Source organism: Salmo salar, chromosome ssa02 (genome assembly GCF_905237065.1).
Source record: "Salmo salar chromosome ssa02, Ssal_v3.1, whole genome shotgun sequence".
NCBI classification, from domain to species: Eukaryota; Metazoa; Chordata; class Actinopteri; order Salmoniformes; family Salmonidae; genus Salmo; species Salmo salar.
In genome coordinates, this window is record NC_059443.1 from 22324749 (window position 1) to 22350185 (window position 25437).

At 46.8% G+C, this 25437-nt stretch overlaps 3 protein-coding genes across 13 annotated transcripts in view; 1 reads left to right on the top strand and 2 right to left on the bottom strand.

Moving 5' to 3' along the window:
* Positions 1-577: 577 nt before the first annotated feature.
* Positions 578-9612, top strand: LOC106575707 (tumor necrosis factor receptor superfamily member 5). Its single transcript, XM_014152360.2, has 8 exons — positions 578-1302; positions 3410-3535; positions 3852-3998; positions 4436-4529; positions 4700-4776; positions 5513-5623; positions 8255-8392; positions 9204-9612. Exons 1-8 carry the CDS (start codon positions 1221-1223, stop codon positions 9377-9379), a joined length of 951 nt encoding a protein of 316 aa, XP_014007835.1. The 5' UTR covers positions 578-1220; the 3' UTR covers positions 9380-9612.
* Positions 9613-10268: 656 nt separating this feature from the next.
* On the bottom strand, positions 10269-16241 carry rbp5 (retinol binding protein 1a, cellular). The gene is given in 5 exon segments (XM_045700413.1): positions 10269-10708; positions 14999-15041; positions 15043-15092; positions 15492-15649; positions 16166-16241. Coding segments are annotated over 5 exon segments (381 nt in total). The 3' UTR covers positions 10269-10654.
* The window catches only part of ptpn6 (protein tyrosine phosphatase non-receptor type 6), a 41622-nt gene continuing 26453 nt past the window's right edge, over positions 10269-25437 (bottom strand). For 6 of the 11 annotated variants that reach the window (XM_045695858.1, XM_045695860.1, XM_045695855.1 and 3 more), the window contains 5 exons: positions 20767-22184; positions 16166-17573; positions 15492-15649; positions 14999-15092; positions 10269-10708 (listed from right to left, as the gene is read on the bottom strand). In XM_045695858.1, coding sequence (XP_045551814.1) covers positions 22082-22184 — 103 coding nt within the window. In that variant the 3' untranslated portion in view covers positions 10269-10708; positions 14999-15092; positions 15492-15649; positions 16166-17573; positions 20767-22081. Of the gene's footprint in view, positions 10709-14998; positions 15197-15491; positions 15654-15772; positions 15889-16165; positions 17574-20766; positions 22185-25437 lie in introns of those variants that run through there. The other 5 variants (XM_045695837.1, XM_045695830.1, XM_045695849.1 and 2 more) reach the window with 5 other exon arrangements.

The following is a 25437-nucleotide window of genomic DNA, read 5'->3' on the forward strand; positions in this document are numbered from 1 at the left end:
TTGCATAAGGCCGTCTTAAAATGTGTTGCTTGTTTTCTGCCTTTTAATATCACACAGTGCTGTATAAATGCAAGGAGAACTTACATGTTATATTTATATTTATATTCTGTTTGATAAGAGATTATGAAAAATCATGACATACCTCACACCTAGCATGGTGAGAAAGTGATCACTTCTGCCTCAGCAAATTAACAAACTCACTGTCTTTCTCTTTTCTTGCTATTTCACTTTGACTCTCTCCCTCTAACCCCTCCCACTGGACACAGACGTCAATTCAACATCTATTCCATGTTGAGAGAGAGATAACTTTACTGTTCATTTCTGATTGTTTATTTCACTTTTGTTTGTTATCTTTTCCACTTGCTTTGGCAATGTAAACATGTTTCCCATGCCCCGAAAAACCTTTGAATTGAATTGAGAGAGCGAGAGAGAGAGAGAGAGGGAAGGAAGGAAGGAAGGAAGGAAGGAAGGAAGGAAGGAAGGAAGGAAGGAAGGAAGGAAGGAGTCAGAGGTATATATTTCTGTCTTTATCTACTCATCATCTAACATCTCTCAACAGCTCCATATTAGCAGCATTACAACACTATCAGGACAAAGGTTCAGTAAATGAATAAAGGGAGAGAGAGTGACAGGAAGGGGTGGAGTGGTCAGGGGAAGTATCTTATTGTGTTGGTGTGCATTGTGTGCCACATCTGGACATACTGATCTGGAGACAGTGCCAAAAGCAGCCTCTAGAATCCTCCTCTCTACAGCTAGTTTACACGATCCAGAACAGTGCACCTCGTGCCAGAGAGGGAGGGCAGGAAGGAAAGGGGGGGAGAGAGAGAGACGCACAGGGCAGATGAGGGGCATCAGGGCTTTCCGTTGTGGAGGGAAAGCGAGGGGGAAAGAGGTGGGTGAGAGAGGCAAGGAAGCAGCTCTATATTCTCACTGAGAGAACGAAGGAGACAGCAGAGAAGACAAAGAGTGAGTGATACTTCAGCAGAAGAAAGAAGTAAAAGTCAGAAATAGTGATAGAGAACAAGAGAGAGCTAGAGCCAGAGAGGCGGAGTGTGAAAGGATATACATTCAACCGAGACCAGTGGATCAACAACATAAATGGTGAAGAAGAATATTTTACTTGAATAGTAACGATTTTACAGAGAAGAATTACTGAAAAACACAAACTTTATGAGAGAGTCAACATTTTAACAAAGAGACTATCATCAAATGGACTAGAGATGACTGGATTGGAATGCAAAACTGAGGAATACCTTCATGATGCTTCTGGGGTGAAAAGGTGCTGTGAGCGTTGTCGTAAAGGTCAGTGACTACTGGTGTGTTTCTGTTGTCGTAAAGGTCAGTGACTACTGGTGTGTTTCTGTTGTCGTAAAGGTCAGTGACTACTGGTGTGTTTCTGTTGTCGTAAAGGTCAGTGACTACTGGTGTGTTTCTGTTGTCGTAAAGGTCAGTGACTACTGGTGTGTTTCTGTCGTCGTAAAGGTCAGTGACTACTGGTGTGTTTCTGTTGTCGTAAAGGTCAGTGACTACTGGTGTGTTTCTGTTGTTGTAAAGGTCAGTGACTACTGGTGTGTTTCTGTTGTCGTAAAGGTCAGTGACTACTGGTGTGTTTCTGTTGTCGTAAAGGTCAGTGACTACTGGTGTGTTTCTGTTGTCGTAAAGGTCAGTGACTACTGGTGTGTTTCTGTCGTCGTAAAGGTCAGTGACTACTGGTGTGTTTCTGTTGTCGTAAAGGTCAGTGACTACTGGTGTGTTTCTGTTGTTGTAAAGGTCAGTGACTACTGGTGTGTTTCTGTTGTTGTAAAGGTCAGTGACTACTGGTGTGTTTCTGTTGTCGTAAAGGTCAGTGACTACTGGTGTGTTTCTGTTGTCGTAAAGGTCAGTGACTACTGGTGTGTTTCTGTTGTTGTAAAGGTCAGTGACTACTGGTGTGTTTCTGTTGTCGTAAAGGTCAGTGACTACTGGTGTGTTTCTGTTGTTGTAAAGGTCAGTGACTACTGGTGTGTTTCTGTTGTCGTAAAGGTCAGTGACTACTGGTGTGTTTCTGTTGTCGTAAAGGTCAGTGACTACTGGTGTGTTTCTGTTGTCGTAAAGGTCAGTGACTACTGGTGTGTTTCTGTCGTCGTAAAGGTCAGTGACTACTGGTGTGTTTCTGTTGTCGTAAAGGTCAGTGACTACTGGTGTGTTTCTGTTGTTGTAAAGGTCAGTGACTACTGGTGTGTTTCTGTTGTTGTAAAGGTCAGTGACTACTGGTGTGTTTCTGTTGTCGTAAAGGTCAGTGACTACTGGTGTGTTTCTGTTGTCGTAAAGGTCAGTGACTACTGGTGTGTTTCTGTTGTCGTAAAGGTCAGTGACTACTGGTGTGTTTCTGTTGTTCAGGTGGCTGTTGGAACAAGATGTCTGAAAGACCAGCGTTATACATGTGCCACACATACATATTATATATTTTAACTGTTTGTCTGCAACATGACCATATTATATATTTTAACTGTTTGTCTGCAACATGACCATATTATATATTTTAACTGTTTGTCTGCAACATGACCATATTATATATTTTAACTGTTTGTCTGCAACATGACCATATTATATATTTTAACTGTTTGTCTGCAACATGACCATATTATATATTTTAACTGTTTGTCTGCAACATGACCATATTATATATTTTAACTGTTTGTCTGCAACATGACCATATTATATATTTTAACTGTTTGTCTGCAACATGACCATATTATATATTTTAACTGTTTGTCTGCAACATGACCATATTATATGTTTTAACTGTTTGTCTGCAACATGACCATATTATATGTTTTAACTGTTTGTCTGCAACATGACCATATTATATATTTTAACTGTTTGTCTGCAACATGACCATATTATATATTTTAACTGTTTGTCTGCAACATGACCATATTATATGTTTTAACTGTTTGTCTGCAACATGACCATATTATATGTTTTAACTGTTTGTCTGCAACATGACCATATTATATGTTTTAACTGTTTGTCTGCAACATGACCATATTATATGTTTTAACTGTTTGTCTGCAACATGACCATATTATCAAATGATGATCTGCAGTATCGAGGGGAAAACAGCAGTCCCTTTATCTCCACAACACTACATGAACACAGAGGAGGCTGCTGAGGGGAGGACGGCTCATAATAATGGCTTGAGCGGCACGAATGGAATGGCATCAAACACATGGAAAACATTTGTTTGATGTTACCATTCCACTCATTCTGCTCCAGCCATTACCACGAGCCCATCCTCCCTAATTAAAATGACACCAACCTCCTGTGATGAACATGTTACTATGGACAGCATAATACTGTGGCCTATATATGGGGGTGTGGATGATCACATTTCTCTGTCATTCTCTCATTCCCAACCTCACTCCAGGACAGTATGTTCGCACCGACTGTGGCAAGTCTACAAAAACAGAGTGTGAAACCTGTCAACATGAATACTACACTGCTGAATTGAACTCCTTGAAAAAATGTCTACCCTGTAAGGTCTGCCATTCCAGTAAGTCCACCCCTCCCTCTTCCCTGTTATGACAGTTTCACTCATTGTTCTCCTGTCTCCTTAAAATAATCCCTTTCTGATCTGACTCATTCTCTCTCTCTCCCGCTCTCTCTCTCGCTCCCCCCGCCGTAATCTCTCTTTCTCTCGCTTTCCATCCCCTCTCTCTATCCCACCTCCTCATCTCTCTTGACCTTATCATTATTTTCACCTCACTTGATCTTTTTTTGCCTCTCCCGCTCAATACCCCATCCCTCCCTCTACCATCCTCTCTCCCACTCTTTCTCTCCCTTCTCTTCTCTCCGTCTCTCTCTCTCAGGCAATAACCAGAGGGTATTGAGGGAGTGTGAAGCCAGTAGTGACAGGCAATGTGTGTGTAAGACCGGATACTACTGTTCAGATGATGGATGTGAACACTGCCGACCCGTGACGCTGTGCCCTCTGGGTTCAGGGGTTGTGAATCAAGGTGAGAACTGCCTCCTTAACTCTACACCACAGGAGGTTGGTGGCACCTTAATTAGGGAGGACATGCTTGTGATAATGGCTGTAGCAGAATCAGTGGAATGATGGTTTGATGCCATTCCATTTGCTCTGTTCCAGACGTTATTAAGGGCCGTCCTCCCCTCAGCAGCCTCCTCATCTCTACACCCTGTTCTAATATGACAGACCATTGCCTGAGTTGAGCTGATCATGAGTTGGAGATACTAAGGCTGGTATTGAAAAGACACCTGACAAAAAAACTGACTCTGTAGTCGAATAAGATGCACTCAGGGTCAATGTTTAAACCACTGTGGGCCTTTGGCAGAACAAAACATCTTATTACTGTGCTTGTATAATCTGCTGGATGTGTGTACTTTACTTTGAGCAGCTGACATGTCTGATACCTGTTCCTAAACTCCCCAGCCACCCCCCAGAATGACACAGTCTGTGCCCCGTGCCGACCTGGGACCTATAACAGCGTCAACGATGCCATCACACACTGCCAATCACACACCAGGTCAGAACCCTTCACACAAAGTGGCTCTGATTTCTATCGAAAGTCAATTCAGTAGGTGCCTTTGGCTGGCACAAAACGTTTGACATTTTTATACAATTGTGGGACAGTGGGGTTAACTGTGGAGTTAAACTCCTTTCTCTGTTTCACAATCCCTTTCTTTCCTCTCTCAGGTGTGGGGACCTAGGGAGGGAGGTGAAAAGTGCTGGGACTGAGACGACCGATGCTGTGTGTGGGGCCTTTATATCTCGTAGGTCTAATAGCATCTCCTTTTATTGAACAGTAGTATAGACTATATAGAAAACTAGATGGTTTATATGGCATTTTACCAATATTTCTTCATCCTCTCCTCTTTCTCTCGTCATTGAATGATTTAACATAAGTAATGTACGTCTAATACTGTAAACAAGATTAGAGCACATTGCGTTCTCCCTCAGAAATGGTTCAGATAGAGCCTCATATATAGATTGTTTGGGTTTTAGGTTGTTTTGATTGATCCTCTATCGCTCTGCCTCCCTCTCCCCCCCGTCCCTCTCTCTCCCCCCGTCCCGCTCTCTCCCCCGGTCCCTCTCTCTCCCCCCGTCCCTCCCTCTCCCCCCTGTCCCTCCCTCTCCCCCCGTCCCTCCCTCTCCCCCGTCCCTCTCTCTCCCCCCGTCCCGCTCTCTCCCCCCGTCCCTCTCTCTCCCCCCGTCCCGCTCTCTCCCCCGTCCCTCTCTCTCCCCGTCCCTCTCTCCCCCCGTCCCGCTCTCTCCCCCGTCCCGCTCTCTCCCCCCGTCCCTCTCTCCCCCCGTCCCTCTCTCTCCCCGTCCCTCCCTCTCCCCCGTCCCGCTCTCTCCCCCCGTCCCTCTCTCCCCCCGTCCCTCTCTCTCCCCGTCCCTCCCTCTCCCCCGTCCCTCCCTCTCCCCCCGTCCCGCTCTCTCCCCCCGTCCCGCTCTCTCCCCCCGTCCCGCTCTCTCCCCCCGTCCCGCTCTCTCCCACTCCATCAGGGTGTCCCTGGATACTGCCTACCAGTCTGTGGGCGGGACTAGTGGTGACCTCACTCATCATAATCTTGATCTGCATCTGTTGGAGGGCCAAGCGTCAATCATACATGCCAGGTGCGTACATCACTGCCAATGCCCAAAAGTGTGTGTGCACTCATCGTGGATTTGATGTAAGTATTGGCTAGAGTTCCCACCATATTCCAGGGACTCTTTGTACTGTAGAACAATTTGTAGGTATTTACTAAGACTTTACAGTGAAACATCTTAATAATATTGAAGAATAGGGTGGTTAGTCAGGAGCGATGTAGGCGTGGTAGGCTTCTTGGGCAGTCTCACGTGAGACCCCTTGCATGGGTACCTGGTAGGCCACCTCTTGGACAGATGCAGGTTGGCCACTAGGATGAGCACGGGGTAGGCCGCCCTTGACGGGCACGGGTCGGCCCCTCAGGCACGTGTGAGATTGCTGCTTGGATTAGCACAGGTTGGCCCCTTGGACGGGCGCAGGGTCATGTTGAAAACCTATGACATGGATTAGCCAAGGCCCAGGATGTCAAGAAAGGTGCACACGCCTTACAGCACAGCAGGGTGTGGCGCAGAAGGAGAGGCCACAGCAACGCTGAGGCTCCATTTGGGAAGCGTGTGACAACTCCAAGGCAACTGCTAGCTGATGCTTTGTGTCCAGTGCGGTTGGGAGTTAGGCGAGGGTCTTGGCTGGTCCACAATGGTGACATTACAGGTTCAGTAGATATGGGTAGCTGGGGGAAGGGGTGGTGTAGTGCTGCCAGAGCACTGGAGCATCGCTCTGCCATTTCCCACAATGGCGCTTGTTTATGTTGGTAGCCCAAAGACGGGATTAATGGAGACAAAGTCATGCTGTTAGAGCCTGGTCCTGTTGATGGGTGACCAACCACTCCAACACTCCCTACAGTGACCCACCACACAGTCCTTCACATGAGAAGGAAACTCTGTCTCTGCCGTGGTAGATGGAAATCTGCTGCAGTACACCTGGTAAACATCATCCCACTTAAAGGACCATGAAAAATAAGCTAAGGAACCTAGATAGGTCATTGGTTGGATAGATGTCACCAGGAGTACTCGCAAATGACAGAGTGCCAAAGTTCACCAATTTATTGAGGACTTGTGATTGGACATAGTGAAGTTGGATTTGTGGGGTTCTGCAACAAAGGCGAGACATCATGAGCAGGTTGTAGAACATACAAGGTGATACAGATAAACCTATTAAACCAATACATCTGAAATAAGGAAATAGGAAACAAACTTACTCTTAACTCACAACTGGAAAGAAACTGAGACATGGCTTGACAGGCTTTAAATACAAACAAGAAGTGTGAACGAGCCTATCAGGGCAGTTCTAATAATTACTGACAGGTGTGTGATTGCATGAGCGAGTCAACAGGTGAAATCAACTTGCTTGATCAAGTCCACCTCAGCTGTATGCTGTACATACATCATTATAACCTATTAACAACTTGTTTGTTTCTTCGGGAGTCATTCAAAAAGCCCCACTCTAGGCCCCATTTGATAGTTAGGCCTACCAATTGTTAAGTAAATGCTCTTTTCGTTTCTCTGTGTGATTTCCCAGCCAGCAGATTTCAGATCATGTACAGTAGATATTACCTGGTGACAGATGCAGAGGCAGTGAGAACTCCTAGTGTGTATTTTCTCTCATACACAGCGACAATATGCATCACATTGTAAAATTATTAGGTGTCAAGGTGCTAGACGTAATTTGGATTGAATAAAAGGAAACAAGGTCATTGCTTTTCACCATCAGACGTAGGAACTCGCCACTTCCTCTAGAGATGAATCAGATCAAAGACAATATGAGTTATAGTGAAACTTGCATGCATTGCTCATGTTTATGCTCGATCAGGAGCTGAGTGCACAGCACATCAACCAATATGAGTCCAAGTGCAGCTAAAAGTCACAGGAGCTTATGTATTCACTGCCATAGTGCTGAACTTCGACAATATGGGACACTGTAGAAACCACTGCTATTGGCTTCTGGTTATAACATTTATGTTTCAGCCTAATATCTCAAACAAACAGATGTTTGTTGAGAAACGACTGAGCATAAAATGGGAAGTTGAGAGAACATTGTAGACACACAGAGGATATCTGACTGTGATCTCAAGCTCATATCCTCTTTTTGAAAAATGATGTTTGAAATGTTATTTCTAAAGGTTATTTGACATTTCAATCATATATATATATTTAATTCAAATCAAACTAAATGTAGGTTCCACCGAATAAATAACCAGTTAGACTAGCCTGTGAAGGTAGAAATAAGAACAACTGCCTCCAGATTCCATGTACATCTACTCATTATCAGTTATGAAACTATACATTTACATTTACATTTACGTCATTTAGCAGACGCTCTTATCCAGAGCGACTAGTAGGTATGAAACAAGCTTCTACTGTAGCTTCTTGAGTTTGTGAGACTTGGGGACAAAACCACATCCTGTTCTATGTTGAGCTTGACACGGTTGTTGGAAAACCACGACACATTTCACAGCCAGCTAACGCATAGCAAGAAAGCGTTTTGTAAAGTACAGTGGCGTCACCGGTTGACACATTTCGTGACTGTCCTTTTTATCAATGCTTCACCAGTGGAGGTTGGACTTACCCACAATAACAAAAAGGCAGATAAGATACAACAAGTATATGAATGTTGATAGTGTTACTCAGTGATCTCATGTCTGTCTGCCTGTCTGTCTGTAGCCAACTCCAGTGGTCCTGGTATTCCCGTAGAGCCTGCACCTCCTTCCTTCGCTCCAGCTGAGCTCAAGTTCCCCACCGAGTGCAACAGCCATTGGAGCCTGGACCAGAAAGCCACTGAGCCACTCTTCATCAACACAGGTGAAAGTCCCTCAGTGGTAGTTGGAATAGTTCACCACAATTACAAATGTACCTCCTCTAGTGCACAAGAAAGGAGGTATTCAGTACACCCAGAAAGTAAGTTGGGTTTGTTTACTGAGCTACAGGTTAGCATTAGCATCGTAGAGTGCAGAACAATATGAGTGATAGGACCCTGGGGACCATGGTATAAGGGCTCGATTCAATCCATATCGCTGAGGTTCAGCGTTATAGAGCGATTGAAATTTAAAGGCAATGTTCCCCTAAGCGCTGTATATGTCGGCTCAATTGGAAATTACCTTTCAATTTCAAGCACATAATTCACTGCCATAGTGCTGAACTTCGACAATATGGATTGAATCAAGTGCAAGGTATCCGTAAGATAAATTAAATTAGACATTTTGATGAACTACCCCTTTAAATCATATCCTGACAAATTGCATCGCCAAAAACACATCGTTTCCATGTGGAGTCCCTATATGTGATAAACCTGTTCATTAGTCTATATTACACCATATCCATCACTCATAGTAGTTCTGCAGCTTCCCAATGATCAATAATGTGATGGCTCTCCTCACTTAGAATGGATCAGATGTAATCTAAACTGAGGCTGCCCATATAATCAACCATCAGGATGAGCTATTTCTCCATTTTGCAAGAGCCTAAATCAAATCATTAAAATACAGATGTATTGTTACCTCTATGGACACGATGAGATGGGGCCTGTGTAGGCTTCATGAATGATAAATGCAGTGGTACGTGAGGTTGGAGGGTTATTGTTGTGTGCTCATACTATTTCCATTGTGCATCCCAGCTGTTATTCAGGTAAACGGCTATACATCAGACTGTGACGTTGAGGCCGATGGCGCCACCATAACAATATCAGAGCGATTCAGCCAATCGGATCACAGTAATGGAATGAGAGGAAATGACATCAGACCCTCCCGCAACCTATCAGAGCCACAGGAAGATGAGTGGCCAGGGACTTAATTCTGATTTTCAACTAATTACTTTTTTCAATGAACAAGAACCCACATGGGAAAATAGCTGAGCAGATTCCTCCTTGAAGGTTCCTGGATACAATCCCTTTTTTAAAGTCTTATCTCTGCAATGCAAATATACTGAACTATAAACATCCAATGCACATTCTTTGTTTCTTAGGTCATTGAAAAAAACTGTTGGGCAGGGCTTAAATAAAGTGTAACCACTGAGGTCAAATGTCATCATAGGTTCTCTATTTTATATTTTTCGAATTAACTTTCAAAGCCCCGGGCAGCTGGACTTTCCCTAACGAAGACGTGTTGTCGTCAGTAGCTTGATATGAACATCACTGTGGTGGAAAAGAGATTGATGAAGTAGATGTATAGATATTCATTTTAACATCACAGCATCTGTTCAATGATGTTTTAACCACAGCATTGAACATTCTGTCAAAACAGTTGACGCTTTAGCAAAGTGCAGAATCTAAATGTAGACAACACCAGAGTGGACACTGATTAATTAAGTGTTTGTCACCCCCTGTAGGATAGGAGTAGCAGCGGCTACCATACTTCAAACTGCTTTACCCTGCCCTCTAGTGTTATCAGCTAGCATTTACAGCTAAATGCAGGCCAACTGAAATCTGTTGCGGACTGCGTTCACACAGGCAGCCCAAGTCTGATATTTTTTTCCATTGGTCTTTTGACCAATAACATCAGATATTTTTCGGAGCTGATCGGATTGATCAAAAGACCAAATAGTAAAACAAAAAGATCAGGCACAGACCAAGGGTAAGCATACCTTCCCCAAATCCTAACCAATTGGAGTGAAAAACGCTGAACTGACTTTCGATCACAGCGTTTACATAAATACACATTGAAGGGAAGAGTTAGAACATGGGTTCCATAAAGAGACAACATCTGTATTTATAGTGTGGAGCATCAGGTGGTATATTTGGACACAGAACAGCCACATACAACACAAAAGGGAACATTCAATGGCATTGTGAACTAGCGTAGTGCTATACGAGGAAACACATTGGGAATGTTTACACAATTCACCCTGCACTGTACCATGACAACATTCAAAATAGACCATTGACAATCTTTCCCACAATGAAATACCACACAAATTAAAAAATATCTTAAATGTTGTCCATTAAGTAATGGTTTTAAAACAATGATGATCATATTTAAAAAGCTATGGCACTTATATACCAAGTCCTAGACTGTTTTCTAATGAGAATCATGAACGTGAAGTTGATGAACGAGATCGTTCCCAGTGGTTTCAGTCTGCCTTCTTGAAGAGTTGCCTGGCGACCACATCTCCAACTCTCATCTCCTAAAGGGCAAAAAAAGGACGGGTTGAGAAGAGGGTGGAGAAAGAGAAAAGAGGGAGGAGTTTGGGTGGGTGAGTGTGGGAGTGTGTGTGTGAGAGTGAGTGCGTGCGTGCGTGGGTGGGTGAGTGTGGGAGTGTGTGTGTGAGTGTGTGCGTGGGTGGGTGGGTGAGTGTGGGAGTGTGAGAGTGAGTGCGTGCGTGCGTGCGTGAGTGTGTGTGAGAGAGAGTGAGTGAGTGCGTGCGTGGGTGGGTGGGTGGGTAGGTGAGTGTGGGAGTGCGTGTGTGAGAGTGAGTGCGTGCGTGCGTGGGTGGGTGAGTGTGGGAGTGTGTGTGTGAGAGTGAGTGCGTGCGTGGGTGGGTGAGTGTGGGAGTGTGTGTGTGAGAGTGAGTGCGTGCGTGGGTGGGTGAGTGTGGGAGAGTGAGTGCGTGCGTGGGTGGGTGGGTAGGTGAGTGTGGGAGTGCGTGTGTGAGAGTGAGTGCGTGCGTGGGTGGGTGAGTGTGGGAGTGTGTGTGTGAGAGTGAGTGCGTGCGTGGGTGAGTGTGTGTGTGAGAGTGAGTGCGTGCGTGGGTGAGTGTGTGTGAGAGAGTGAGTGAGTGCGTGCGTGCGTAGGTGGGTAGGTGAGTGTGGGAGTGCGTGTGTGAGAGTGAGTGCGTGCGTGGGTGGGTGAGTGTGGGAGTGTGTGTGTGTGAGAGTGAGTGAGTGTGTGCGTGGGTGGGTGAGTGTGGGAGTGTGAGAGTGAGTGCGTGTGTGTGTGAGAGTGAGTGCGTGGGTGGGTGAGTGTGGGAGTGTGTGTGTGAGAGTGAGTGCGTGCGTGGGTGGGTGAGTGTGGGAGTGTGTGTGTGTGTGTGTGTGTGTGTGTGTGTGTGAGTGTGTGCGTGGGTGGGTGAGTGTGGGAGTGTGAGAGTGAGTGCGTGCGTGCGTGAGTGTGTGGGTGGGTAGGTGAGTGTGGGAGTGCGTGTGTGAGAGTGAGTGCGTGCGTGGGTGAGTGTGTGTGTGAGAGTGAGTGAGTGCGTGCGTGGGTGGGTGAGTGTGGGAGTGTGTGTGTGAGAGTGAGTGCGTGCGTGGGTGGGTGAGTGTGGGAGTGTGTGTGTGAGAGTGAGTGAGTGCGTGCGTGGGTGGGTGAGTGTGGGAGTGTGTGTGTGAGAGTGAGTGCGTGCGTGGGTGAGTGTGTGTGTGAGAGTGAGTGCGTGCGTGGGTGAGTGTGTGTGAGAGCGTGAGTGAGTGAGTGAGTGCGTGCGTGGGTGGGTGGGTAGGTGAGTGTGGGAGTGCGTGTGTGAGAGTGAGTGCGTGCGTGGGTGGGTGAGTGTGGGAGTGTGTGTGTGTGTGTGTGAGAGAGTGAGTGAGTGAGTGTGTGCGTGGGTGAGTGTGGAGGTGTGAGAGTGAGTGCGTGCGTGCGTGAGTGTGTGTGTGAGAGTGAGTGCGTGGGTGGGTGAGTGTGGGAGGTGTGTGTGTGTGAGTGTGTGCGTGAGTGTGGGAGTGTGAGAGTGAGTGCGTGCGTGCGTGAGTGTGTGGGTGGGTAGGTGAGTGTGGGAGTGCGTGTGTGAGAGTGAGTGCGTGCGTGGGTGAGTGTGTGTGTGAGAGTGAGTGAGTGCGTGCGTGGGTGGGTGAGTGTGGGAGTGTGTGTGTGAGAGTGAGTGCGTGCGTGGGTGAGTGAGTGTGGGAGTGTGTGTGTGAGAGTGAGTGAGTGAGTGTGTGCGTGGGTGGGTGAGTGTGGGAGTGTGAGAGTGAGTGAGTGCGTGCGTGAGTGTGTGTGTGAGAGTGAGTGCGTGCGTGGGTAAGTGTGGGAGTGTGTGTGTGAGAGTGAGTGCGTGCGTGGGTGGGTGAGTGTGTGTGAGAGAGTGAGTGAGTGCGTGCGTGGGTGGGTAGGTGAGTGTGGGAGTGCGTGTGTGAGAGTGAGTGCGTGCGTGGGTGAGTGAGTGTGGGAGTGTGAGAGTGAGTGAGTGCGTGGGTGGGTGAGTGAGTGTGGGAGTGTGTGTGTGTGTGTGAGTGTGTGCGTGGGTGGGTGGGTGAGTGTGGGAGTGTGAGAGTGAGTGAGTGCGTGCGTGCGTGGGTGGGTAGGTGAGTGTGGGAGTGCGTGTGTGAGAGTGAGTGCGTGCGTGGGTGGGTGAGTGTGGGAGTGTGTGTGTGAGAGTGAGTGCGTGCGTGCGTGGGTGAGTGTGTGTGAGAGAGTGAGTGAGTGCGTGCGTGGGTGGGTGGGTAGGTGAGTGTAGGAGTGCGTGTGTGAGAGTGAGTGCGTGCGTGGGTGGGTGAGTGTGGGAGTGTGTGTGTGTGAGTGAGTGAGTGTGTGCGTGGGTGGGTGAGTGTGGGAGTGTGTGTGTGAGAGTGAGTGAGTGTGTGCGTGCGTGGGTGAGTGTGGGAGTGAGTGAGTGTGTGCGTGAGTGTGTGTGTGAGAGTGAGTGTGAGTGTGGGAGTGTGTGTGTGAGAGTGAGTGCGTGCGTGCGTGCGTGGGTGAGTGTGTGTGAGAGAGTGAGTGCGTGCGTGGGTGGGTAGGTGAGTGTGGGAGTGCGTGTGTGAGAGTGAGTGCGTGCGTGGGTGGGTGAGTGTGGGAGTGTGTGTGTGTGAGAGTGAGTGAGTGTGTGCGTGGGTGGGTGAGTGTGGGAGTGTGAGAGTGAGTGAGTGCGTGCGTGAGTGTGTGTGTGAGAGTGAGTGCGTGCGTGGGTGAGTGTGTGTGAGAGAGTGAGTGAGTGAGTGCGTGCGTGCGTGGGTGGGTAGGTGAGTGTGGGAGTGCGTGTGTGAGTGTGAGTGCGTGCATGGGTGGGTGAGTGTGGGAGTGTGTGTGTGAGAGTGAGTGCGTGCGTGGGTGAGTGTGTGTGAGAGAGTGAGTGAGTGAGTGAGTGCGTGCGTGCGTGGGTGAGTGTGAGTGCGTGCGTGGGTGAGTGTGTGTGAGAGAGTGAGTGAGTGCGTGCGTGGGTGAGTGTGTGTGAGAGAGTGAGTGTGAGTGTGGGAGTGTGTGTGTGAGAGTGAGTGCGTGCGTGCGTGGGTGAGTGTGTGTGAGAGAGTGAGTGCGTGCGTGGGTGAGTGTGTGTGAGAGAGTGAGTGAGTGAGTGCGTGCGTGGGTGGGTGAGTGTGGGAGTGTGTGTGTGAGAGTGAGTGCGTGCGTGCGTGCGTGTGAGAGTGTGCGTGCGAAAAGATCATTAATGGTCTGTCACAATAAAAACGCTGTGCTCTTTTCTCTCTGTAATCCTATCGCCCCTCTATCTCGCTCTCTCTCTCTCTCCCCTTCCTTTTTTGACCATTTCCTCATCTCCACCCCCCACACATGTACTTCCCCGCTCTCAATCGCACTCCCCCCCTCCCTCCCCCTCTTCTTGTGTTACTCACCAAATCCACCCTTTACTGCCTGATCCCCAGTGGCATTTATTTCCAAACGTCTCTTTCGGATTTGAACAAAATATCAATGAGGTATTGTTTTCTATTAGAAGCTGTTTAATAAAACAATGCTGATTGTTTGAAATCGTAATCAGCATTTGCATGTAATCACAAGCAAAGAGTCTTCAGGGTGAAGGAATGGGCAGGAACAGGAAGAATAAGGAAAGGTTATAAATACAGACTTCAACAAGACTCTTCATAGTGAAGGGATTGGGAGGAGAATCACAAGCTTCTGTTTAGGCCTGTGCTTCAGATGGACTTTAGCTGGGAAATCTTTTTTTGCTTGTGATTACATGCAAATGCTGATTACGATTTCAAACAATCAGCATTGTTTTATTCAACAGCTCCCAAATGCTTCTAAAACATATTGCCCAGCTAAAGTCCATCTGAAGCACAGGCCTAAACAGAAGCTTGTGATTCTCCTCCCAATCCCTTCACTATGAAGAGTCTTGTTGAAGTCTGTATTTAGCTCATTAAAATGGTAACGAACAATAACCTTTCCTTATTCTTCCTGTTCCTGCCCATTCCTTCACCCTGAAGACTCTTAACAGTGTTTTCCCCCGTTTCTTTCTCCTTCTTCGGGCCCCACACATTTCTTTCCCATGTACAGGCAACAAATAAGGATGTTTGAGGGCCATACACCCCCTCTTTTTTTAAAGGACCTCATTTGTTCTCACACAAACACACGCACGGACACGTGCACACATACAACGTAGGCAGTGAATAACTTCCATTACCAAATCTGATTTGCATATCCCCCACTTTCAAAATGGTATATCAATCCCAGCATCTTCTTTCCTCCCAAATCTTTCCTGCTTTCCTCCCTTTCTCTGGCCTTGTGTTCACCTCTATTCCTATTCCCTTCCAATCTTTATCCCTCTCTGTTAATCCATCGCTCCCTCCCTCCCTCCCTCCATTCTCACCAGGTGTAGCTTGTCTCCCTCCAGCCAGTGTGTCCATCCTCTTCTCTCCTCTCTGAACACACACCAGCTTATCACCCTCCCAGTCCACTGTGGTCTAAAAACAGGGTTAACACACACACGCAGCGGTCTGCAAAAAAACATGAAAGCACACACACACACACATACACTGCCTTGTACCACTCTCAGTTTGGCCCGGGTCTGAAAACAAGCAACGGGGGTGGTTATGACAGGAAAACAACAGGAGGTACACTCTCACAGACGGGCCAAAATAGCAACACACACACAGCTGGAAAAAAGTATATTCACCCAAACAAAGCAAAGTAGTATGACAAGTACACCTATATGAAGCCATGAAACAGACAAACATAAGGGAAAACATCACCAGATAACAGAAATACATTTAGCCAGTGTCTTTACAAACAGCACATGATGAAGAACAGAGACCACCCACCCACCCATACACGTAGAACTGTAAACACACACACACACACACCTGACAGACTCGTCCATCCACAGGTCCCAGGTCCTCGGTGAAGACCTGACCCAGTTAGAAATCCATATCAAAGTCCTTAAAGGTGGTGAGTGTGCGGATCTTCATACTGCCCGTGGCCGGGTCATGGACTATCTGTTTAGTGAGCTTCAACATACACACTATCTTCCGCAGGGCAAAATGAATATTTGATGGAGAGAGAGAGAGGGAGAGAATTAATCAGCCAAACATAACACCTTGCCATTCTAGTAATGAGGTAGTGTATCTGAGGCAACATCTCTGACCTACAGCTGTGTCTGTCCTTTTACATCTCATGTTAATGTTTCCAGATATCACACAGCCCTGTCTGTGTCCAGGGTCATTTACAGGCTAAGGCGCCATGATGATCTATCACACGGCTCTGGGAATAGAGATGGCAAGCCTTTGGATGAGTCACTACCCCTAAAATGAATCTCAAAGCAGCAGGCAAACAAAGGAAAATAATATTTTAAGTTCAGTAAAATAGAATGAATGAATCGTGTTAATGAAAGGAGGCAAGTTGCAGAGGCACAGTAAGCTCTTAACACGTGTCATTTTACATATTACATATACACGAATTGGACACTTTTTAACAATGACGCATCTGTAGCTAATATATGTGCTAACAGACAAAGACATTACGATTCATATGATCTTACCCAAAGCTGCGAGGTAGTTCTCGAAGTTATCTTGAGACACCATGTGAAAGGTTCCTGTGTAATTTGGTTTAGACATCTTTTAGCCTTTAGTTTTGCAGAGGAACTCAACAAAGAAAACTGTAAGCTACAGTGTTGCCTCGTCTCTACAGATATTATCCTTCTCTGTTCTTTTCACTGCTCTCACCACTACCATATTGTTCGATAATAATAACACTTATGCAACTTGTGAGCTAACCCTCTATCTGCTAGTGTCAGTCAGAGGGTATGCGGTTTTACGCAAAACTGCAACGAGATAAAGGAATGATTGAGCTGCCTGGAATGTTTTTAACAGAGTGGCGGCAGTATCCAAAATGACCGTCCTCTGCTCTCTTCACTCCTTCAATTCCCGGGTATCGATTGTTGATGCAGACGGTGCACAACCCCTCTAAGTTCCCTATTCGCTCCCTCTCCCCTCCCTCGGAAAGTGTAAACTCTTCCTTACGGAGCTTTATGCAAACAGTTTTTGTTCCACTAATCCTATTCCTAAAGTGGTAACTGGGTAGGTCTGTGCCCTTTCCGCGTTAATTAAACGGCCTTCTCTCTATTCACAATTGCTTTATTGGCATGGGAAACATACTTACATTGCCAAAACATTAAACAAAAGTGAAATAAGCAATCAGAAATGAACAGTAAACATTACACACGCAAACGTTTTCAAAGTTTCTCTCGCTCTCCTTCACTATCACTGTTTGGAGAGCAGACTGTGTTCTGTATCACATGCGGAGGAGAGGGAGGCGGGGGGAAAGTTCATTCATCTCGCTCAATGTTTTCCTCTCACTCGGGGCAGTCACTGCGGGTCGTCGGAGACTGGGGGAGCCCAGTGATGTTGCCAATGTTAGTCTATAAACATAATAGCTCATTAAAGAGATATGTCTTATCTAAAACTTTCATTGGAGTGGCAGTGTGTCCCCGCTGTGCTAGATCCCGTGGTCATGGCATTTTATTATATTCATTGTAGAATATTCTATAAGCTTTGCACCCATGGATACAATACAATTGTGATGAAGAAAGAAATTAATGCATATTACTCTGAGCATTTGTCAGCAAAAATGTCAATACATTCCCATTTGCATGGGTGCAGAATGGTTCCATGGTTCACGGCCCAGGGCCCAAGTATATCAGTACTTTGCTTTATAACCTTAATTATATCACAGACATCAACTTTATTGCTTGATATAAAAAAAAAAACACTGAAATACATCTTTTAAAATAAAAAGTTAATATCAAATTCAATATTAAATCATCAGGACACAGCTCTCTCATCCTCTATCTTTTTCTCACGGAGCCACTCTTCTTCTCCTCTGACTTCTGCTTCTTCACATCTTTCTTTCCTTTGGCTAGGTTTTCATACAATTCCTGTTCCTTGTTTCTAAAAGAGAGACAGTACAAGAGAGAGGACATAATGTTAGAAACCCGCAGGTTCAAATAGCTGAGAGATAACAATGTAGGCTTCTTTGTGTGTAAGAAAAGGAGCACTCTTTAGATCTTCAGTTAGTAGTAGCCTACCAAACAGTACCATGACCCTACCAAACAGTACCCTGACCCTACCAAACAGTACCCTGACCCTACCAAACAGTACCCTGACCCTACCAAACAGTACCCTGACCCTACCCTGACCCTACCAAACAGTACCATGACCCTACCAAACAGTACCATGACCCTACCAAACACTACCTTGACCCTACCAAACAGTACCATGACCCTACCCTGACCCTACCAAACAGTACCCTGACCCTACCCTGACCCTACCAAACACTAACCTGACCCTACCAAACAGTACCCTGACCCTACCAAACAGTACCCTGACCCTACCAAACAGTACCCTGACACTACCCTGACCCTACCAAACAGTACCCTGACCCTACCAAACAGTACCCTGACCCTACCAAACAGTACCCTGACCCTACCAAACAGTACCCTGACAGTACCCTGACCCTACCAAACAGTACCCTGACACTACCCTGACCCTACCAAACAGTACCCTGACAGTACCCTGACCCTACCAAACAGTACCCTGACACTACCCTGACCCTACCAAACAGTACCCTGACCCTACCAAACAGTACCCTGACAATACCCTGACCCTACCAAACACTACCCTGACAGTACCCTGACCCTAACAAACAGTACCCTGACAGTACCCTGACCCTACCAAACAGTACCCTGACAATACCCTGACCCTACCAAACACTACCCTGACAGTACCCTGACAGTACCCTGACCCTACCAAACAATACCCTGACCCTACCAAACACTACCCTGACAGTACCATGACCCTACCCTGACCCTACCAAACAGTACCCTGACCCTACCCTGACCCTACCAAACACTAACCTGACCCTACCAAACAGTACCCTGACCCTACCAAACAGTACCCTGACCCTACCAAACAGTACCCACTACCCTGACCCTACCAAACAGTACCCTGACCCTACCAAACAGTACCCTGACCCTACCAAACAGTACCCTGACCCTACCAAACAGTACCCTGACACTACCCTGACCCTACCAAACAGTACCCTGACAGTACCCTGACCCTACCAAACAGTACCCTGACACTACCCTGACCCTACCAAACAGTACCCTGACCCTACCAAACAGTACCCTGACAATACCCTGACCCTACCAAACACTACCCTGACAGTACCCTGACCCTAACAAACAGTACCCTGACAGTACCCTGACCCTACCAAACAGTACCCTGACAATACCCTGACCCTACCAAACACTACCCTGACAGTACCCTGACAGTACCCTGACCCTACCAAACAATACCCTGACCCTACCAAACACTACCCTGACAGTACCATGACCCTACCCTGACCCTACCAAACAGTACCCTGACCCTACCCTGACCCTACCAAACACTAACCTGACCCTACCAAACAGTACCCTGACCCTACCAAACAGTACCCTGACCCTACCAAACAGTAGCCTGACACTACCCTGACCCTACCAAACAGTACCCTGACCCTACCAAACAGTACCCTGACCCTACCAAACAGTACCCTGACCCTACCAAACAGTACCCTGACACTACCCTGACCCTACCAAACAGTACCCTGACAGTACCCTGACCCTACCAAACAGTACCCTGACACTACCCTGACCCTACCAAACAGTACCCTGACAGTACCCTGACCCTACCAAACAGTACCCTGACACTACCCTGACCCTACCAAACAGTACCCTGACCCTACCAAACAGTACCCTGACAATACCCTGACCCTACCAAACACTACCCTGACAGTACCCTGACCCTAACAAACAGTACCCTGACAGTACCCTGACCCTACCAAACAGTACCCTGACAATACCCTGACCCTACCAAACACTACCCTGACAGTACCCTGACCCTAACAAACAGTACCCTGACAGTACCCTGACCCTACCAAACACTACCCTGACAGTACCCTGACCGTACCAAACACTACCCTGACCGTACCAAACAGTACCCTGACAGTACCCTGACCATACCCTGACCGTACCAAACAATACCCTGACAGTACCCTGACCGTACCTGACAGTACCCTGACCCTACCCTGACCCAACCAAACAGTACCCTGACCGTACCAAACAGTACCCTGACCCTACCCTGACCCTACCAAACAGTACCCTGACCCTACCAAACACTACCCTGACAGTACCCTGACCGTACCAAACACTACCCTGACACTACCCTGACCGTACCAAACACTACCCTGACAGTACCCTGACCCTACCCTGACAGTACCCTGATAGTGCCCTGACCGTACCAAACACTACCCTGACAGTACCCTGACCGTGCCAAACACTACCCTGACAGTACCGTGGCCGTACCCTGACCGTACCAAACACTACCCTGACCATACCAAACACTACCCTGACAGTACCCTGACCCTACCCTGACAGTACCCTGACAGTACCCTGACCCTACCAAACACTACCCTGACGGTACCCTGACCCTACCAAACACTACCCTGACCATACAAAACAGTACCCTGACAGTACCCTGACCATACCCTGACCGTACCAAACACTACCCTGACAGTATCCTGACTGCACCAAACACTAATCTGACAGTACCCTGACAGTACCCTGACCGTACCAAACACTAAAATGGCCCTACCAAACAGTACCCTGACAGTACCCTGACCTTACCAAACACTACCCTGACAGTACCCTGACCTTACCAAACACTACCCTGACCGTACCAAACACTTTCCTGGGAGTACCCTGACCCTACCAAACACTGCCCTGACAGTACCCTGGCCCTACCAAACAATACCTTGACAGGTTAACAATACAAGGAATAGAGATGGCAAGCCTTTGGATGAGTCACTACCCCTAAAATGAATCTCAAAGCAGCAGGCAAACAAAGGAAAATAATATTTTAAGTTCAGTAAAATAGAATGAATGAATCGTGTTAATGAAAGGAGGCAAGTTGCAGAGGCACAGTAAGCTCTTAACACGTGTCATTTTACATATTACATATACACGAATTGGACACTTTTTAACAATGACGCATCTGTAGCTAATATATGTGCTAACAGACAAAGACATTACGATTCATATGATCTTACCCAAAGCTGCGAGGTAGTTCTCGAAGTTATCTTGAGACACCATGTGAAAGGTTCCTGTGTAATTTGGTTTAGACATCTTTTAGCCTTTAGTTTTGCAGAGGAACTCAACAAAGAAAACTGTAACCTACAGTGTTGCCTCGTCTCTACAGATATTATCCTTCTCTGTTCTTTTCACTGCTCTCACCACTACCATATTGTTCGATAATAATAACACTTATGCAACTTGTGAGCTAACCCTCTATCTGCTAGTGTCAGTCAGAGGGTATGCGGTTTTACGCAAAACTGCAACGCGATAAAGGAATGATTGAGCTGCTGGAATGTTTTTAACAGAGTGGCGGCAGTATCCAAAATGACCGTCCTCTGCTCTCTTCACTCCTTCAATTCCCGGGTATCGATTGTTGATGCAGACGGTGCACAACCCCTCTAAGTTCCCTATTCGCTCCCTCTCCCCTCCCTCGGAAAGTGTAAACTCTTCCTTACGGAGCTTTATGCAAACAGTTTTTGTTCCACTAATCCTATTCCTAAAGTGGTAACTGGGTAGGTCTGTGCCCTTTCCGCGTTAATTAAACGGCATTCTCTCTATTCACAATTGCTTTATTGGCATGGGAAACATACTTACATTGCCAAAACATGTGAAAAACATTAAACAAAAGTGAAATAAGCAATCAGAAATGAACAGTAAACATTACACACGCAAACGTTTTCAAAGTTTCTCTCGCTCTCCTTCACTATCACTGTTTGGAGAGCAGACTGTGTTCTGTATCACATGCGGAGGAGAGGGAGGCGGGGGGAAAGTTCATTCATCTCGCTCAATGTTTTCCTCTCACTCGGGGCAGTCACTGCGGGTCGTCGGAGACTGGGGGAGCCCAGTGATGTTGCCAATGTTAGTCTATAAACATAATAGCTCATTAAAGAGATATGTCTTATCTAAAACTTTCATTGGAGTGGCAGTGTGTCCCCGCTGTGCTAGATCCCGTGGTCATGGCATTTTATTATATTCATTGTAGAATATTCTATAAGCTTTGCACCCATGGATACAATACAATTGTGATGAAGAAAGAAATTAATGCATATTACTCTGAGCATTTGTCAGCAAAAATGTCAATACATTCCCATTTGCATGGGTGCAGAATGGTTCCATGGTTCACGGCCCAGGGCCCAAGTATATCAGTACTTTGCTTTATAACCTTAATTATATCACAGACATCAACTTTATTGCTTGATATAAAAAAAAAAACACTGAAATACATCTTTTAAAATAAAAAGTTAATATCAAATTCAATATTAAATCATCAGGACACAGCTCTCTCATCCTCTATCTTTTTCTCACGGAGCCACTCTTCTTCTCCTCTGACTTCTGCTTCTTCACATCTTTCTTTCCTTTGGCTAGGTTTTCATACAATTCCTGTTCCTTGTTTCTAAAAGAGAGACAGTACAAGAGAGAGGACATAATGTTAGAAACCCGCAGGTTCAAATAGCTGAGAGATAACAATGTAGGCTTCTTTGTGTGTAAGAAAAGGAGCACTCTTTAGATCTTCAGTTAGTAGTAGCCTACCAAACAGTACCATGACCCTACCAAACAGTACCCTGACCCTACCAAACAGTACCCTGACCCTACCAAACAGTACCCTGACCCTACCAAACAGTACCCTGACCCTACCCTGACCCTACCAAACAGTACCATGACCCTACCAAACAGTACCATGACCCTACCAAACACTACCTTGACCCTACCAAACAGTACTATGACCCTACCCTGACCCTACCAAACAGTACCCTGACCCTACCAAACAGTACCCTGACCCTACCAAACAGTACCCTGACCCTACCCTGACCCTACCAAACACTAACCTGACCCTACCAAACAGTACCCTGACCCTACCAAACAGTACCCTGACAGTACCCTGACCCTACCAAACACTACCCTGACAGTACCCTGACCGTACCAAACAGTACCCTGACAGTACCCTGACCATACCCTGACCGTACCAAACAATACCCTGACAGTACCCTGACCGTACCTGACAGTACCCTGACCCTACCCTGACCCAACCAAACAGTACCCTGACCGTACCAAACAGTACCCTGACCCTACCCTGACCCTACCAAACAGTACCCTGACCCTACCAAACACTACCCTGACAGTACCCTGACCGTACCAAACACTACCCTGACACTACCCTGACCGTACCAAACACTACCCTGACAGTACCCTGACCCTACCCTGACAGTACCCTGATAGTGCCCTGACCGTACCAAACACTACCCTGACCGTGCCAAACACTACCCTGACAGTACCTTGGCCGTACCCTGACCGTACCAAACACTACCCTGACCATACCAAACACTACCCTGACAGTACCCTGACCCTACCCTGACAGTACCCTGACAGTACCCTGACCCTACCAAACACTACCCTGACGGTACCCTGACCGTACCAAACACTACCCTGACCCTACCCTGACAGTACCCTGACAGTACCCTGACCATACCAAACACTACCCTGACAGTACCCTGACCCTACCCTGACCCTACCCTGACAGTACCCTGACAGTACCCTGACCATACCAAACACTACCCTGACAGTACCCTGACCCTACCCTGACAGTACCCTGACAGTACCCTGACCCTACCAAACAGTACCCTGACGGTACCCTGACCCTACCAAACACTACCCTGACCATACAAAACAGTACCCTGACAGTACCCTGACCATACCCTGACCGTACCAAACACTACCCTGACAGTATCCTGACTGCACCAAACACTAATCTGACAGTACCCTGACAGTACCCTGACCGTACCAAACACTAAAATGGCCCTACCAAACAGTACCCTGACAGTACCCTGACCTTACCAAACACTACCCTGACCGTACCAAACACTTTCCTGGGAGTACCCTGACCCTACCAAACACTGCCCTGACAGTACCCTGGCCCTACCAAACAATACCTTGACAGGTTAACAATACAAGGATAGTTCACAAACGTAATATTAAAAATAAAAACAGGTATGGCCTAGCTTAGGAGACTCAGAAGTGGTGACAGTGACACGTTTCCCTTCATACTGTACATAGCCAGCTCAGAGCTCTCCAGTGAACTCTGGATTGTGAGCCTACCCACACCACACTGGATTGTGAGCTTACCCACACCACACTGGATTGTGAGCTTACCCACACCACACTGGACTGTGAACTTACCCACACCAAACTGGATTGTGAGCTTACCCACACCACACTGGATTGTGAGTTTACCCACACCACACTGGATTGTGAGCTTACCCACACAACACTGGATTGTGAGCTTACCCACACCACACTGGATTGTGAGTTTACCCACACCACACTGGATTGTGAGTTTACCCACACCACACTGGATTGTGAGTTTACCCACACCACACTGGATTGTGAGCTTACCCACACCACACTGGATTGTGAGCCTACCCACACCACACTGGACTGTGAATTTACCCACACCACACTGGACTGTGAACTTACCCACACCACACTGGATTGTGAGTTTACCTACACCACACTGGATTGTGAGCTTACCCACACCACAATTGATTGTGAGCTTACCTGCATGTTTGAGTGGCCGTAGCCTTGGCCAGGCAGGCACCAGAGGCCAGCTTTTCCAACACGATTTAGGGCGCTGAGCCACCCGTGTCAGGCCAGTGCCAGATTCACACTATGGTGTATTATACTGTACTAGAGACAGGGTTACACTGTGGTGTATTATCCTACTAGAGACGGGGTTACACTGTGGTGTACTATACTGTACTAGAGACAGGGGTTAGACTGTGGTGTATTATACTGTACTAGACACAGGGGTTACACTGTGGTGTACTATACTGTACTAGAGACAGGGGTTACACTGTGGTGTATTATACTGTACTAGAGACAGGGGTTACACTGTGGTGTATTATACTGTACTAGAGACAGGGGTTACACTGTGGTGTATTATCCTACTAGAGACAGGGGTTACACTGTGGTGTACTATACTGTACTAGAGACAGGGGTTACACTGTGGTGTATTATACTGTACTAGAGACAGGGGTTACACTGTGGTGTACTATACTGTACTAGAGACAGGGGTTACACTGTGGTGTATTATCCTACTAGAGACAGGGGTTACACTGTGGTGTATTATCCTACTAGAGACAGGGGTTACACTGTGGTGTATTATACTGTACTAGAGACAGGGGTTACACTGTGGTGTATTATCCTACTAGAGACAGGGGTTACACTGTGGTGTACTATACTGTACTAGAGACAGGGGTTACACTGTGGTGTACTATACTGTACTAGAGACAGGGGTTACACTGTGGTGTACTATACTGTACTAGAGACAGGGGTTACACTGTGGTGTATTATACTGTACTAGAGACAGGGGTTACACTGTGGTGTACTATACTGTACTAGAGACAGGTGTTACACTGTGGTGTATTATCCTACTAGAGACAGGGGTTACACTGTGGTGTATTATACTGTACTAGAGACAGGGGTTACACTGTGGTGTACTATACTGTACTAGAGACAGGGGTTACACTGTGGTGTACTATACTGTACTAGAGACAGGGGTTACACTGTGGTGTATTATACTGTACTAGAGACAGGGGTTACACTGGTGTATTATCCTACTAGAGACAGGGGTTACACTGTGGTGTACTATA